The 17725-nt window shown below is 38.3% G+C and overlaps 1 protein-coding gene and 1 long non-coding RNA gene across 3 annotated transcripts in view; one reads left to right on the forward strand and one right to left on the reverse strand.

Moving 5' to 3' along the window:
• Positions 1-17725, forward strand: part of NUP205 (nucleoporin 205) — a 97889-nt gene that overhangs the window by 23759 nt on the left and 56405 nt on the right. For both annotated transcript variants that reach the window (XM_043871621.1, XM_043871620.1), the window contains exons 12-22: positions 1407-1612; positions 2633-2815; positions 7244-7294; positions 7817-8026; positions 11351-11450; positions 11882-12019; positions 13131-13320; positions 14289-14409; positions 16616-16697; positions 16958-17122; positions 17453-17577. In XM_043871621.1, the coding sequence (XP_043727556.1) occupies positions 1407-1612; positions 2633-2815; positions 7244-7294; positions 7817-8026; positions 11351-11450; positions 11882-12019; positions 13131-13320; positions 14289-14409; positions 16616-16697; positions 16958-17122; positions 17453-17577 (1571 nt within the window). The remainder of the gene's footprint in view (positions 1-1406; positions 1613-2632; positions 2816-7243; positions 7295-7816; positions 8027-11350; positions 11451-11881; positions 12020-13130; positions 13321-14288; positions 14410-16615; positions 16698-16957; positions 17123-17452; positions 17578-17725) is intronic.
• Positions 1-17725, reverse strand: part of LOC122673773 — a 68939-nt gene that overhangs the window by 9175 nt on the left and 42039 nt on the right. Inside the window, exon 2 of the long non-coding RNA XR_006334823.1 lies at positions 10730-10866. This is a non-coding gene — a long non-coding RNA (uncharacterized LOC122673773). The remainder of the gene's footprint in view (positions 1-10729; positions 10867-17725) is intronic.

Raw genomic sequence — 17725 nt, forward strand, 5'->3', positions numbered from 1 at the left:
TTCTACTGGGCGTATACATTATATTTATAACAGAAAAGCACACTGCTGGCTCTATGTATGATGATGCTTTGATTATGGTCTCAAAGAGGGGAGAGTGTTACCATTTGCTTTATAAAATACAGTACAGTTTAAGAAATGAGGGTTAATATGCATTTTCAAGAACACATCCGGTGTTCAAAGCAGGATATGTACCCTTGCCACATAAGTTTGATTTTTCTAGTTTCTCTTCGGATGTCCTTGTTTTCTCAATTTCTGTTCTTAGTTTTTCTCTCAACTTTTTCCCAGTTTCAGCATTTAATTTTCAGATTTGAGTCTGGTTATATAAAAAAAAAAATGTGTGCATCCCTCATTCAGTAGGTAAAGAATCTGCCAGCAGTACAGGAGACCGGGGTTCCATTCTTGGGTTGGGGAGATCTCCTGGAGAAGGAAATGGCAACCCACTCAGTATTCTTGCCTGGAGAATCCCAGGGACAGAGGAGCCTGGTGGGCTGCAGCCCATGGGGTCGCAAGAGTAGGACACGACTTAGCGACTAAGCCACCAACCACACCAAAGATAGTGCAAAAGGGAAGAGAAAGAAATATTTATTAAACATCTGTCAGGTAGATTACTTTCATTTTTACATTTGAAGAAACAGGTTTAGCAAAGTGAAGTAATTTAAGGTCACAATGCATAGGCAACCCATGATTGGTAATTGAGATCTGCCTGACTCTAAGACTGGAGTTTTGACCATTTTGTTAAGGCTTCTTTGTCTTGTCTGCTAGGCTTTTACTCTCAGTGCTTAGTATGTAATAGAGTACTGTAATCTGCAAATCATGATTGTAGTTATCTCTCTCTTTGGAAATTTAATTTAAGCTCAACATTTGGGAACTGCTCATGGGAAAAGCAGCCCTGAATAGTTACATGACAACATGGAGAAATGTCCTGGATTCGAAGTAGGTAACTGACATCCAGGGCTTCCTAGGTGACTCAGCAGTAAAGAATCTGCCTCCCAATGCAGGAGATGCAGGAGATGCAGAAGATGTGGGTTCGATCCCTGGATCAGGAAGATCCCCTAGAGGAAATGGCAATCCACTGTAGTATTCTTGCCTGGGAAATCCCATGGACAGAGGAGCCTGGTGGGCTGCAGTCCATGGGGTTGCCAAGCATTGGCCATGACGGAGCACACACGAAGGGCAGGGCAACTGACATCCAAAGTAATTTACCTTTGTACTTGCATGGGCACCACCCAGTCTTAGTCCCAGAGAAAAATTAATCCAGAGTTCTAGTTTACAGAGGACTTCTAACACACAGCATATCTAGGACAAAGGCAAACAAAATTATTGTTTTATGTTTATTTTCTCCCTCCATTTCCAAGCAAGTACTTAGACAATTTTGAAAGGAAATTCTGTGCTGTGTTTCTTTCCAGTTGAAAATATCCAGGGAGCAGGTGGCAGTCCTGTTTCCTGGGAACATTTCTTTCACTCCTTGATGCTTTACCACGAGCACCTCCGGAAGGATCTTCCGAGCGCAGATAGTGTCCAGTACCGCCACCTGCCTTCACGCGGTATCACCCAGAAGGAGCAGGATGGGTTGATTGCTTTTCTGCAGCTGACATCTACCATCATTACTTGGGTAGGTAACCCACCTGCAGCGTGTGAGTACAGTGTAATTTTATTTGTATTCTAACACAGTGGCATTTTAAGGAGCCCCCAAGTTTTCTTATAATGCTTAAAGTTTATAAGCGATAAATTTAGCATTTATATTTGGCATTCTGTTCTTCTAAGTTCTTTGTTTCTTCACCTTTAAAGGGTGTGTGGTATTCCCTGCTTACTGTCAGAAGTGTGTATGAAAATCATAGCCTAATCGTGTGGTTTGTATTTTTTGATGTTGAAGTGTACGAGCTATTTATATATTTTGGGTATTAACCCCTTACTGGCCATTTCATTTACAAATATTTTCTCCCGTTCTGTATATGGGTTGTTTCATTTTGCCAGTGGTTTACTTTGCTGTGCAAAAGCTTTTAAGTTTAATTAGGTCCCATTTGTTCTTCTGGTTGTTTCTGTTGTTCGCTAGCGCAAAGCTAAGTTCCATTGTCTGACATTCTCTCTGAAGAACAGGAATAGTGTCTTCTAAATTTATTGGTTTTTCTAAGAATGCTAAACAGTATTCAAAGTCAAAACATAAAGTTTGTAATTGTTTACTGTTGAATTAAATTGAAGTGATACTTGGTACTCTGTGTGTGTGTGTGTGTGTGTGTGTGTGTGTGTATGTATTTCTATTTTTTTTCTCAGAAAAGGACAAGGTATTTTTCTCATTTATATATGACATTGTTCCAGAAAGGATTTAAAATGCCTAGGTAAGATTTATGTGACCCTGGAAGACTGTTTATCTCTGTTTGTATATTTTGTTTTCTAGTTTTAGAGCTGTAATTCAGTAAAGGCTATTTTTTTCCTCCATTTTTTTATATTAACTGAGCTTGTGATCTGATTTGATCTACTTGTAGAGTTCAGGCATTTGCTTTGTTTTAGTATGTGTTAATTAAGCCTGTGAATACTCAGTGTAAGTGTTAGCAATTTAGATGATTTTACTGGTCATTTTCTTAGCTTTTAAACATGCGAAGCCTGTCTTGTTCTTTTTGTATTCAATTCGCAGAGTGAAAATGCCCGTTTGGCACTCTGTGAGCATCCCCAGTGGACCCCCGTGGTGGTGACCCTGGGCCTCCTGCAGTGCAGTATCCCTCCTGTGCTAAAGGCTGAACTACTGAAGACACTTGCAGCGTTCGGAAAATCGCCTGAAATTGCTGCTTCTCTCTGGCAGTCGTTGGAATATACTCAGGTAGTGCTGTGAGCTGTCTTACTTACATTACTCCAGTTGGGACGTGAGTTTTGATACTGTTGTTCAAGCAAGTGCATCCAGTTGAAACTTAAAGTACACCATGAACTTCCCAAATAGAAAGTTATGATTTTGGTACTGAGCATAACATCAGAAACTAATAGGCTTGGATTTTTCTCTTGGATCAGTTGACAACTTCACTGGGTTACTAGAGATTGGTTCTTCTCTTAAGACTTTGTTTTTCAGTGTGTGTAAGATTAATAAATGGACAGAATTCCTCAAGTCTGTTTTTGGGTATTAGCCTGCAGTAAGCGTTCAGAAGTCATCTGTACTCATTAAATGTGAGGGATGCCCAGTTTTCTTTTTCACTCCTTCCTTCTGGGACCCTTCCTGTCTTATAACAGTCAAGTAAAATGTCTTATCAACTATTACTTCTTTAGATATAAGCCCTATTGGAATTTTTATGTCAAGATGGGCTTATTCTATAAGTGATGGAGTAAAAAAAGGAAAATAAGATTGTGTTCTGTAGAGATATTTCTAGGAAAATGGTTAGGTGGAACATGCATTTGTCTTCAAAATAATATGACATAAGGGAGCCTGTGATTCTGACATATTGGTAGAAGCTGCTGTTTGAAGCAGTATTCTAGTTGATTTCTAACATACGTGTCCTGAATATGTTAATGATACTTTATGAAAACAAATAAAGTTGGTATGTGCTGAGAGGCTGGGCCACTTTTCTTTTAGTATTAATAATTCAGTTCTTTCATTCAGGAGCATGTCAGTACTTATTATTGTCCTAAGTGCTTCAGTTCAGTTCAGTCGTGTCTGACTCTCTGTGACCCTATGGACTGCAGCACGTCAGGCCTCCCTGTCCATCACCAACTCCTGGTGTTTACTCAGAGTCATGTCCATTGAATCAGTGATGCCATCCACCATCTCATCCTCTGTTGTCCCCTTCTCCTCCTGCCCCCAGTCCCTCCCAGCATCAGGGTCTTTTCCAATGAGTCAACTCTTCGCATGAGGTGGCCAAAGTATTGGAATTTCAGCTTCAACATCAGTCCTTCCAATGAACACCCAGGACTGATTTCTTTTGGGATGGACTGGTTGGATCTCCTTGCAGTCCAAGGGACTCGTAAGAATCTTCTCCAACACCACAGTTCAAAAGCATCAATGCTTTGGTGCTCAGCTTTCTTTATAGTCCAGCTCTCACATCCATACATGACTACTGGAAAAACCATAGCCTTGACTAGATGGACCTTTGTTGGCAAAGTAATGTCTCTGCTTTTTAATATGCTGTCTAGGTTGGTCATAACTTTCCTTCCAAGGAGTAAGCATCTTTTCATTTCATGGCTGCAGTCACCATCTGCAGTGATTTTGGAGCCCCCCAAAATGAAGTCAGCCACTGTTTCCACAGTTCCCCCATCTATTTCCCATGAAGTGATGGGACTGGATGCCATGACCTTAGTTTTCTGAATGTTGAGCTTTAAGCCAACTTTTTCACTCTTCTCTTTCACTTTCATCAAGAGGCTTTTTAGTTCTTCATTTTCTGCCATAAGTGTGGTGTCATCTGCATATCCGAGGTTATTAATATTTCTCTGGGCAATCTTGATTCCAGCTTGTGCTTCATCCAGCCCAGCGTTTCTCATAATGTACTCTGCATAGAAGTTAAATAAGCAGCATGACAATATACAGCCTTCTTGTACTCCTTTCCCTATTTGGAACCAGTCTGTTGTTCCATGTCAAGTTCTTACTGTTGCTTCCTGACCTGCATACAGGTTTCTCAAGAAGCAGGTCAGGTGGTTTGGTATTCCCATCTCTTTCAGAATTTTCCACAGTTTTTTGTGATCCACACAGTCAAAGGCTTTGGTATAGTCAATAAAACAGAAGTAGATGTTTTTCTGGAACTCTCTTGCTTTTTTGATGATCCAGTGAATGTTGGCAATTTGATCTCTGATTCCTCTGCCTTTTCTAAAAGGCAGTTTGGAAGTTGACGGTTCATGTATTGCTGAAGCCTGGCTTGGAGAATTTTGAGCATTACTTTGCTGCTGTGTTAGATGAGTACAATTAAGCAGTGGTTTGAGCATTCTTTGGCATTGCCTTTCTTTGGAATTGGAATGAAAACTAACCTTTTCCAGTCCTGTGGCCGCTGCTGAGATTTCCAGATTTGCTGGCATATTGAGTGCAGCACTTTCATGGAATCATCTTTTAGGATTTGAAATAGCTCAGTTGGAATTCCATCATCTCCAGTTTTGTTCGTAGTGATGCTTCCTAAGGCCCACTTGACTTCACATTCTAGGATGTCTGGCTCTAGGTGAGTGATCACACCATCCTGATTATCTGGGTCGTGAAGATCTTTTTTGTATGGTTTGTCTGTGTACTCTTGCCACCTCTTCTTAATATCTCCTGCTTCTGTTAGGTCCATACCGTTTCTGTTGTTTATTGAGCCCCTCTTTGCATGAAATGTTCCCCTGGTATCTCTAATTTTCTTGAAGAGATCTCTAGTCTTCCCCATTCTGTTGTTTTCCTCTGTTTCTTTGCACTGATCACTGAGGAAGGCTTTCTTATCTTTCCTTGCTATTCTTTGGAACTCTGCATTCAAATGGGAATATCTTTCCTTTTCTCCTTTGCTTTTTGCTTCTCTTCTTTTCACAGCTATTGGTAAGGCCTCCTCGGACAGCCATTTTGCTTTTTTGCATTTCTTTTTGTTGGGGGTGGTCTTGATCCCTGTCTCCTGTACAGTGTCACAAACTTCCGTCCATAGTTCGTCATGCACTCTAGTCTATCAAATCTAGTCCCTCAAATCTACTTCTCACTTCCACTGTGTAATCATATGGGATTTGATTTAGGTCATACCTGAATAATCTAGTGTTTTTCCCACTTTCTTCAATTTAAGTCTGAATTTGGCAATAAGGAGTTCATGATCTGAGCCACAGTCAGCTCCCGGTCTTGTTTTTGCTGAATGTATAGAGCTTCTCCATCTCTGGCTGTGAAGAATATAATCAATCTGATTTTGTCATTGACCAGTTGGTGATGTCCATGGGTAGAGTCTTCTCTTGTGTTGTTGGAAGAGGGTGTTTGCTATGACCAGTGCTTTCTCTTGGCAAAACTCTGTTAGCTTTTGCCCTGCTTCATTCTGTACTCCAAGGCCAAATTTGCCTGTTACTCCAGGTGTTTCTTGGCTTCCTACTTTTGCATTCTAGTCCCCTATAATTAAAAGGACATCTTTTTTGGGTGTTAGTTCTAGAAAGTCTTGTAGGTCTTCATAGAACCCTTCAACTTCAGCTTCTTCAGCAATACTGGTCAGGGCATAAACTTGGATTTCTGTGATATTGAATGGTTTACCTTGGAAACGAACAAAGATCATTCTGTTGTTTTTGAAATTGCATCCAAGGACTGCATTTTAGACTCTTGTTGACTCTGATGGCTACACTATTTCATCTAAGGGATTTTTGCCCACAGCAGTAGATATAATGGTCATCTGAGTTAAATTCACCCATTCCAGTCATTTTAGTTCACTGATACCTAAAATGTCAATGTTCACTCTTGCCATCTCCTATTTGACCATTTACCATGATTCATGGACCTAACATTCCAGGTTCCTATGCAATATTGCTCTTTACAGCATCGGACCTTGCTTCCATCATGAGTTACATCCACAACTGGGTGTTGTTTTTGCTTTGGCTCCATCCCTTCATTCTTTCTGGAGTTATTTCTCCACTGATCTCCAGTAGCATGTTGGGCACCTACCGAACTGGGGAGTTCATCTTTCAGTGTCCTATCTTTTTGCCTTTTCATACTGTTCATGGGGTTCTCAAGGCAATGATACTGAAGTGGTTTGCCATTCCCTTCTCCCGTGGACCACATTCTGTCAGACCTAAGTGCTTAGTGCTTCTTTATACCTGAGATGATGTGTGATTGGGTTTGGACATTTCTGTCTTAGATAAGGCTAACTGACACTGAGTATAATTATATACCAGAGACTATTTATGCCTCCAGCACGGTCAGGACAGAACTTCTTAACCCAAAACTTCTGTTCACATAAGAGACCTGTTAACAAATTTACTTCTTGGTTTTTTGGTGCCAACAGTAGGGCTGGTTGTAAAAAAGACTAGTGTCTTGAACATCAGTGAGATTTCATTCCATAGATCCTTTTAAGGTTTATTCCTAAAATATCTGAGAATAAATTTGTTGAAAACACATCTTGTGTGCACTTAAGAAATTACCAGTTTTCTGAAACCCAGGTAATTGGAAGTTCTCCCTGAATGTGGACACAGTTGCTCATGAAAGTTCATGAGAGACTTCTCAGTTGTCATTTCTGATTGACATTGTAAATTGGTGGGTGATGTATGTGACTATTATATTATTGCAAAGCCACTGATTTTCATTGATCAATGAGGAATGCTCCTAACATTTCATTCTTCTTATTTTAAGATACTGCAGACTGTTCGGGTTCCAAGCCAGAGGCAAGCAATTGGTATTGAGGTAAAATTTTCCTTTTAGTTTAAATTCTATAGTCATGCATTCACATGATGAAAAGACTAAGAAAAATATATTCTTACTGTATTAAGTTTCTGTAGTTTTCAGATTTGATGTGTTTTCATTTGAGGGTTTTCTGTGTTGAAATGGTGATGAAACTTTATGAAAGAGATCAAAACGCTTTTGGTTTCAGAGCTGGAAAAGAATGTTAGTGGCAGCCATCCAGACTGAAAGTTTGGTTTGAACTCAATTTAATTTGGCTACTTGGGTCAGCCATGAAGTGCGAATTTACTTGTTTAAGTTTCTTTTTTCTCTCTGTGCCCCCTTCCTCTTTTTTTTTAAAGAAACTTTTAAGATATCTGTTTTTAACTTTTGTATCTTTACCTCTGAATAAAAAAATCATAGGGTCTTTGTGGGTCTTTGGGTGTGATATTATACCAGTAGTAATGAGTTAATGTCTGAAAAATGCTTTGCACTTTAAAGCTAGTGGTTTTATGTTACTGAACTTCCTTTATTTTTCTTTGGAAGGTGGAACTAAATGAAATAGAATCCCGGTGTGAAGAATACCCTTTAACTCGCGCCTTTTGCCAGTTAATTAGTACCCTGGTGGAGAGCTCCTTTCCTTCTAATTTGGGTGCTGGGCTGCGGCCCCCCGGTTTTGACCCTTATTTGCAGTTCCTGCGAGATTCCGTGTTTCTCCGATTCCGTACAAGGGCTTACCGGAGAGCAGCTGAAAAGGTTATGTTCAGAGAAAAACTTTTGTCTCCTTATTTATTTTATTGCTGTTTTTTCTTTTATTTGAGGTATGAGATGCTATAAATTCATTTTAGCTTTTGAAAGTAAAATCTATGGTCTTATACTGACATATCCATGGTCTGATTGGTTTAAATGTATTAAAAAATACATTCAGGCATTAAAACCAGAGCACTGACTCTTTAGTGATCAGTAATTTAATTGATTTATAACAGAGAAGCACACTACTGGCTTTATGTATGATGATGCTTTGAGTATGGTCTCAAAGAGGGGAGAGTGTTACCATTTGCTTTATAAAATACAGTACAGTTTAAGAAATGAGGGTTAATATGCATTTTCAAGAATACATCTGGTGTTCAAAGCAGGATATGTTCCCTTGCCACATAAGTTTGATTTCTTTAGTTTCTCTTCAGAAGTCCTTGTTTTCTCAATTTCTGTTCTTAGTTTTTCTCTCAACTTTTTCCCAGTTTCCTCACTTAATTTTCAGATTTGAGTCTGGTTATACCAAAAAAAAAAAGTGTGCATCCCTCATAGCTCAGTCGGTAAAGAATCTGCCTGCAGTGCAGGAGACCCAGGTTTTGTTCTTGATCTCCTGGAGAAGGAAATGGCAACCCACTCCAGTATTCTTGACTGGAGAATCCCACAGAGAGAGGAGCCTCGTCTTCTACAGTCAATGGGGTCACACGAGTAGGACATGACTTAACTACTAAACCACCAACCACCACCACCAATTTAATTGATATGAAGTCATAGTCATTAAATCTTTAATTGAACAAATTTTGACCAAATCGAACCAAAAATGATATACCTTTGGCAGTTGGAAGCACACTATCCTTTATTGGGATGATTTAGCTAGGGTTGGAATAAGTTTTAACTTGCACACCATTTAATATTGGTTAGTAAGTAGCACTTCTTGGTTGTGGAGTCTTGGCTTAGTGGGAAGGCATATTGTGATTCATCAGATATGTAAGCCTTGGAGAGAGGCCAAGGGAACACTGATGTTTATGCTCATATTTGCTCTGGTTGTAGTACATTCACAACTGAGCTTTTGTATATATCATCTTATGTAATTATAATATTACTGCAAGGCAGGTACTATTAATATTCCCATTTTACAGATGGAGGCTTAGCAAAGTTAAGGAACTTGCCTAAGGTCCAGGACCAGGATTTGAACCTAGGACTCTGATTCCAGATCCAAGCTCATAACCACTAAGCTATGTAAGAGACCCTTTCAGGTTCTGACTTAATTCACTTTAGTCTATAATACTGTTTATTGGTTCACAGAATACCCTTGCGGACAGAATACCTTATAGGGACATTTCTAATTTATTTTATAGTTTGGTGTTTTTGAACCTGTTGGGTTTATTTGTTGTTGTATTAATGATTATAAAATAGTTCATGCTACTTTGGGAAATTAGGAAAATATAGAAAAATATGTGAAGAAATTACATCACCCATAATCTTGTTGCCAAAGGAAGGGATAACTGCTTTTATTCTTTTTCCTTTGCATATCTACTTAAATTGAGATAATTAGTGGCATTAGCTTATATCCCTTTTTGGTCACTAAACATAGTATTATGAGGATTTTTTTCATGCTATTAAAGATTCTTTGAGAAGAGTCTTTTTAATGACTGCATAATCATTACTTGTATCTGGTATAGCTTATTTTTCATTGCTATATTATCAGACATAGTTTGTTTCTAATATTTAGTCCCAGATAGCTGAAGTTTATTTTTTGTCAGTTGCTTTATAAGTTTTGCTTCTCATGTGGTTAAAAATCGATACCAACAGGGGTGTATGTTTTACTAAAGGCCTAGTATTATCTTATTAACATGTATTTCCTTATTGGATTAAAGCATTAATAGCAGTCATGCCTCATTAATAAAAGTCATTTCAGATGGATAATGGATACTAACAACTGCAGTCTCTTCAGCAAAATGTTCTGATACTTTTTGGCATTTCTTTTAATTATCTTACTTGCTTTTTCTTAAAAAGGTCAGTGTGACCTAAGGGTTTAGAGCTTTAGTCAGCCACTCTTTTTCTGTGCTTATTATTTTTCACTCGTGCATTTTTATATTTCTAGCACTGCTGCTCTTCCAGCTACCAATGATTTCCTAACATATTACCCTAAGAAAATTTCCCTCAGTTTTGTGAATTTATTTCACTAGAAGGTCTTTTTTAGGTTTAATTTGTGTTATTGTATTTTAGAACACTAACTTGTCACAAAAACAGTGCTTTGCATTGAGATAAATAAATATAAACAGTGTTTGAGGCAGCATATATATTTAGTAAACCTAAAGTCCATTATCATGTGGTGATAAACATTTTTTATTTAAATAAATGATTTTGAAAAATTTAGAAAATAGAAATGAGTAATTAAATAAGATAAATTAAAATTAAGATTGTCATAGTCCTAGTTTTAAAAATCAGCTTTGATAAAATTATATGCAGTGGAAATAATGACTAAAGTAATAATCTTAAAAACCACCGTCTACAGTTACTAGACTCAGCCTTATTAAAATTTTATGTAGTAGATTTTTTTAAACAGAGTTTAATTTTACTGTCTGTACAGTTATGTCTGTACAATATATTTTCCCTTTGGCATAAATATTTTTCCTTGGTGTTACATAGCTTTTAAAAACATTTTAAACAAAGAGGTGAAGATGAGGTCATTTGGAGGAGGCCTACCAGTGATTCTTAACTTTGGCTAGAGCCATGAACCAGCTCTGGGAATTAGAAGTGTGGGGCTGGACCTTCAGCACGTTGGCTTCCAAGCTTTATGGTCTCAGGAAATCATTCAGTGCTCTGAGCTTTACTTGCTTCACCTGCAAAATAAGAGTTGATGAGATATTTTCTCAGATCCTGTCTAGCTGAGATCCTTAGAGAAACTGAATGTTTGATGCTTTTGGAGAAGTGTTCAAACGTGATGGTTTTTCATTATAAATTGAGCTAGATTTATGAATTAAATTTATTTATAAATTTTAATTTATAAATGGAGCTCTGTATGGCTAGATATTGGGTGCTTTAGATTTGTTAACAGAGCTCAAATATCTGCTGTAGAAATGTTTCTTTTTTAGAAATGTTTCTTTTACTAACTCTTTTATACCTGTTTTACCTTGAAAAACTAGCCAGTCCACTGTCCTTAGCAAAACAAAGCAGAATGAATTGGGCTTTCTTTATTGCTTCGAATAAACAAAGTAGAAAAGGGACTTCACACATTTTCTGGAGGAAAGTTAGAGGGGTGAAAAACTTACCCAGTCTATCACCGTGAACTGTTATTGTTACTGAAATATTTGTGTCTTTCTGTAGTGGGAAGTTGCTGAGGTTGTTTTGGAGGTGTTTTATAAATTACTCAGAGATTATGAACCTCAACTTGAAGATTTTGTGGATCAGTTTGTGGAACTACAAGGTAATTTAATTCTGTCACTTTCAAAGTGTCAGCTATTTATAAACCTATTTATAATTTATAAATTACTATGCATAAGATGTAAATTACTTCTGGCTATAAACTAAATTATAATTTTATATGTTTTGTTACATTGTTTTAGTCATTTTGATTGTTCTAAGCAAGAGAAAATAAAGTAAAAATTTCACAGAATGAAAGAGTAAGAACATTGCCTACAGATTAACGAGTTAGATGTCAGCGCAACGTGTGAACCACTGTGTACACATCAGTCCTTTCGGAAATAACCATTGTGTATAGTTTGTGTCACTGTCTGTAAATTGAAGCTTGCTTCATTTGTTTAGATACTATTTAATTCACAAATCTCATGCTTCATAAAAAGGGTGTGACAAAAGTACTAATTCACCATCTCTTGGACTATGTTATGTTCTATCTAGGAGAAGAAATCATAGCCTATAAGCCACCAGGATTTAGTCTGATGTATCACCTTCTGAATGAGTCACCGATGCTGGAGCTTGCCCTTAGTTTACTGGAGGAAGGTGTTAAACAGCTGGATACCTATGCTCCTTTCCCTGGTATGTGCCTGACTGTCTTCATAGCTTGAAAACAGTTTTGCTGTTTTTGTCGTGTGTAAACTGAAGCTTTGAAGTAGATGACATCTTAACTTCCTTTCGCCGTAAGATTTTCTCTGTGTCTACAGTATTGTTTTAGTGAGTCATACCATCAAAGTAAATTAAAAGTGAGAGCTGACTGAAATACAGAGACTCTCATTATAACTGTTTTATTGCAGGGTCTTTGGTAGGTAATCATAGTTACCTCTTACAACTTTAACATCTCTAAATTTAAAGTACCTTTTGTTTCATTTTCTCCATAGTATTTGTAAAAGCACTTACTACAGTGCGTGGTACATGGTGTTCAATAAATTTCATTTACTATTGCTATAAGTTATTATTATTTATTAAGTGCTTACTGTGCATTTGGCAATTTTAAAAGCTCATTACATGTATTAATGTATTTAACCTGTATGAAAGACCTGTGCGGTAGATGATATTATTTCCATTTAATGAATAAGGAAATTGATGCATGAAGGCGTTTCACATCTTTCTCCAGGGTCAAGGATGTGATTTGAGCTTAGGTAATTTTACTCCAGAGCCCATGAGTTTTAAGTTTGAATGGTGGCACTATATGTAGCCCTTGTTTATATTTGCCTCTTTATTTTCCAAATTTTCCACGGTGGTTATGTATTATTCTCTAAATCAGCTTCTCAGCCTCAGCACCACTGGCATATTTGGCAGAATAATTCTTTAATGTGGAGGCTTTCCTGTGTGTTGTAGACCTCTGCCCCCTAGATGCCTGTACTGCATCCCTTGCTGTGACAATCAAAAGTCTCCAGGTATTGCCAGATGTCCTCTGAGGCCAGACTCACTCCCATCTGAGAACTCTGCTCTAAATAATTAGGGAAAGAATGCAGGAAAAAATACTGAGAAGCCATTGCATTAAATTAATCTGAGTCACAAAAGTACAGTGACTTGTCTGAGTGAGCAGTTCTGTGAAGTTACTGCTAAAGGGTTGAAAACTTGAGGGCTTTTTGAATCTGAAACTCACCCTTTATCTTGTTTTCCTGAGAATTGATTCTGAGTTTCTAAGATTCATGTGGAACTTGCTAACTTTGATTTTGCTCTGTAGGAAAGAAGCACCTGGAGAAAGCAGTGCAGCATTGCCTTGCGCTTCTCAATCTTACTCTGCAGAAGGAAAACCTCTTCATGGATCTGCTGAGAGAGAGTCAGCTGGCTCTGATCGTCTCTCCGTTAGAACAGCTATTGCAGGGAATCAATCCCAGAACCAAGAAGGCGGATAATGTGGTGAACATTGCCAGGTGAGTTCCGTGTGTAGGTAGAGAAGTGACGATGTGAGTCAGATGGCATTCTGACTTTGATGTCCAAATCTGATCAGATCCATAAGGCATCACTGAAGCATTTTTTTTGGTCTCATTTCATTATTGTCGTCTTTTGCGACTCTGATTTTAATGACTCTGGACCTTGTAATTTCTTTTTCTTCTTTCTAATTTATTTTATGTCCTAAATATTTCAAAGTATAAAATGACATAATATTGTCTCCTGTAGGGAAGTTGGATGTTTGGAGAATATAGGGCCGGGGAGCAAACTTTTCACTGTGTGTGTTTGAGCCTCTGGTGGTTTGCTGGCAATGCTTAGTGTTCTGTAAATGGTGGGCACATCATCCCAGTCTCTGCCTTCAGCTTCACGTCATGGCATTCTCCCTGAGTGTGTGGCTATGTCTACTTTTCCCTTTTTTATAAGGCTGTCAGTCGTTGAATTAGGGCTCTCCCCAATGGTCTCATCTTTACTTGGTTAATTATATCTTCAAAGACTCTGTTTCCAAATAAGATCATTCTGGGTTTGGCTATCAACATGTGAATTTTGGGGAAACACGATTCAACCCATAACAAGGTTGCTCAGTCACTTCAGTCGTGTCTGACCCTTTGTGACTCTGAACTGTAGCCCGCCAGGCTCCTCTGTCCATGGGATTCTCCAGGCCAGAATACTGGAGTGGGCTGCCATGCCCTCCTCCAGGGGTTCTTCCCAACCCAGGGATTGAACCCCAGTCTCCTGTGTCTCCTGCACTGCAGGCAGTTTCTTTACCACTGAGCCACCGGTGAAGCCTCCGTAGCAGGTTACATCTAGTTATTGACAGAAGGGGAACCTTGTCTAACTTACCGAAGTGCAGTGTGGGTAGGAGAGCCCTGCCTCTGAATGTTCTGTAGTGATTATAGTAAGAAGCAAAAATTTCATCACGTTGTTCCCCAAATGTTTTCTTGTTTTAAAGATACCTGTATCATGGCAATACTAATCCAGAATTGGCTTTTGAAAGTGCCAAGATCCTCTGCTGTATCTCTTGCAATTCCAATATTCAGATAAAATTGGTTGGAGATTTCACACATGACCAGGTAACTGATTTTGTTATTTCTTTTCTTGTTATTTTTTTTGGTACGTCCAGAATACATCTTATTCTTGTATGTGGGAAAATTCTGAGACTTAAGTATATTTGTATATGACGGATAAAAGCCTGTCCATGTACTGGACTATGATTTGTGTTTGATGATAATACCATTCCCAGGGATACTCTTAATATGTATACTGTAGTATGTGGTTATACTCTTTATTATAGTATGTAACTGTATGGCCTAATGAGAGCATTTAATGCGCTACTACAAGCACATGAAAGGGATGATTAGGTTTGTAAGTGCACCTTCTGTTTGTTTTTTGCATCCTTATGTCACTCTTCCTCAGTTGCCTCTGTGCTGAGTGAGCCTCTGCTATTCTGATTTCACTGATGTGAGTTGTCTGCTTCTGTGGGTTTTTGGTTGTTGTTTGCTGTTGTTGTTTAGTTGCTAACTCATGTCCAAGTCTTTGTGACCCTGTGGACTGTAGCATGCCTGACTCTTCTGTACATAGGATTTCCCAGGCAAAAATATTGGGAGTGAGTTGCCATTTCTTTCTCTAGGGGATCTCCCACTACACAGGGGTGGAACCTGTGTCTCCTCCATTGGCAGTCAGATTCCTTACCACTGAGCTACCAGGGAAGCCTCTGTGGCTTTTTGGTGACCCACAATTGTGTCACTTCATTTGATACACTGTAGAGTATTTTAGATGTTTTCTTCTTTTAGTCTGGTTCTCTTTCTGTTGACTGAATAGCTATAATTGGAGAATCTATTATTTTTCTTTCTCTTTGTAGACATTCCTCACCTTGTATATTTTATGTTGGAATTCACTGCTCTAGTTAGTTGAAGAATATTACTGGGTTTTTGTATTTTGAAACAGGGACTCTTCTGGCATTTTGGGTGGGACAGATCTTCATTTTAGTGTAACTGTCTCTTAAATTGCAGGACTCTTAGCATCCCTGGTCCCCTGCCACTGTCTTTGAGTAGCAGTCTCTGGTCCTGAAGATTCAAAATGCTCTCATATAATTCTAAGGGCCTTTTAGAGTTGCAGTACCACCCAGGTTGAGAATCACTATTTATAGTAAATTTTAGATGTGTAATCTGGTTTTTGGATAAGTTCATGAAACCACATAATTAATTAGAGGATTTTGGATGCAGATTTTCTGTTCATTGGTATTCATTTGAGTTTGAGTTGTTACCAGTTTTAGTATCCTGCTAGAGTTCTTAAGGGCTTCCCAGGTGGCTCAGTGGTAAAGAATATGCCTGCCAAGCAGGAGACACGGGTTTGATCCCTGGGGAGAGTACCATGAACAGAGTAGCCTGTAGGGCTATAGTCTATGAGGTTGCAAAGAGTTGGACACAACTTAGCATATACACACATACACACACACACACATAGAGTTCTTAGAGGAGATAGAGTCGTATCTAATTTCTCAGCCCAGAAATATAAAACTGGTGTAAGTAATACATTTCTAAAGAGAAAAAATGAGAATTTTATTTTATATTTTAGTTAAGATCAATAGCATAGAGTATATAATGAAGAGTTTATGAAATAGCAATTTAATGTTATTGTTTTCAAAAACTAGTTTGATTCTTTGGGAAAGAAAATTAATGAAGCAAGTTTCAAAGCCAATAAACTTTAAAAGTTTTTGTTTCTTATTCATCTTTGTTTATTTTTGGCTTTCTCTGCTTTGTGTGGGCTTTCTCTTGTTGCGGAGAGTAGGGGCTACTCTTCATTGTGATGTGCAGGCTTCTCTTGTGGAGCACGGGCTCGAGGTGCCCGGGCCTCAGTAGTTGCAGCCCGTGGGCTCAGGAGCTGTGGTGTGCCGGCTCTCATAGTGGCCACTCATGGGCCTCAGAGCCTGGGTTCAGCAGCTGTGGCACACAGGCTCAGTTGCTCCACGGCATGTGGGATCTTCCCGGGCCAGGAATCAAACCTGTGTCCCCTGCTTTGGCAGACAGATTCTTATCCACTGCTCTACTGGTGAAGTCCTCTTTAGTTATTTCTATAGCAAGCTAAATGGCACTCAGTTAGGAACTGAGTTTTATATTAATTAAAAATATAACTAAAACCTAATACTTTCCTTGGAACAGATTTGCCTTTTGCCTTTATAGACAAGTGTTTATAATTATATATCATATTTATCATAGTTTCTCTAATACTTAGAACCTTTTTATAACTTGTCATTTTAAAATCTTTATATCATTTCAGAGTGTAAGTCAGAAGCTGATGGCTGGTTTTGTGGAGTGTTTGGATAGTGAAGATACAGAAGAATTTGTACGTCTAGAAGAGGGTATGTCTCAGATTAACGTGTATTTTTTATTTTATGTAAATAAACTGTTGAATGTCTGGTGGTGACATAAGGGAATTTTGAGAATTTGCTAGCATAACAGTAAATAAGACTTTTGGGAAACCTCTTAAATCTGAATTTAATGTAATAGCTAATCAAGTAAACTAAAGCTAAAGAAAACATCTGAGGTTTGAGATACAAGTTTTATATTTTTCAGTTTGACCCATGGTAACTTTTTATTGCTTTGTTATTTCCACATTTAGGCTCAGAACTTGAAAAGAAATTAGCTGGAATCCGTCATGAAACAAGAATTCACATCTTGAATCTTCTCATTACCTCTTTGGAACGCAATCCACCCAATCTTGCTCTCTACCTGTTGGGCTTTGAATTAAAGAAACCTGTCAGTACCACAAACCTGCAAGACCCAGGTATCGCCACAAGACACATAGCCATTTATTTTTTTTCCATATTTGTCACTAAATGGTTACGTATTGAATTCTAGGCTTGTGGGATAATTCACTGAAAGAAATAATGTGTGAAAAATTATGTGACAGGTTGATTTTTGGGGGATTTAGATGAAGTCTGGACAGACTAAGCCTTGGAAAATTAGTATTTAATAAATTTTCTGTATCAGTATTTGAAACGATATTTATAGTAGAGTGTATGTGTACAAAACTTTAAGTTTTATAAATGTATTCTAAGGTTTTTAATGCCAAAATTTGAAAAGAGAAGCTGAATTTTCTTTTGGTTTCATGCAGGAGTGTTAGGCTGCCCTCGGACCTGCCTTCACGCCATCTTGAACATCTTGGAGAAGGGAACTGAAGGGAGAACAGGCCCGTTGGCGGTGAAGGAATCCCCTCAACTCGCTGAGCTGTGTTACCAGGTATACAGAGGGCTCAACTTTGTAGCGCACCCATGAGAAGAAGCTTATGCTTGAATCCATCACATATGCAAGTACCACGGTAGGACTGAATCGGAATGAGTTCATCTAGTGGTTTGGCCAGTCTTTCATTTATGGGTAAAATCCACAA

This window comes from Cervus elaphus, chromosome 18 (assembly GCF_910594005.1).
Source record: "Cervus elaphus chromosome 18, mCerEla1.1, whole genome shotgun sequence".
In the NCBI taxonomy this organism is placed as follows: domain Eukaryota; kingdom Metazoa; phylum Chordata; class Mammalia; order Artiodactyla; family Cervidae; genus Cervus; species Cervus elaphus.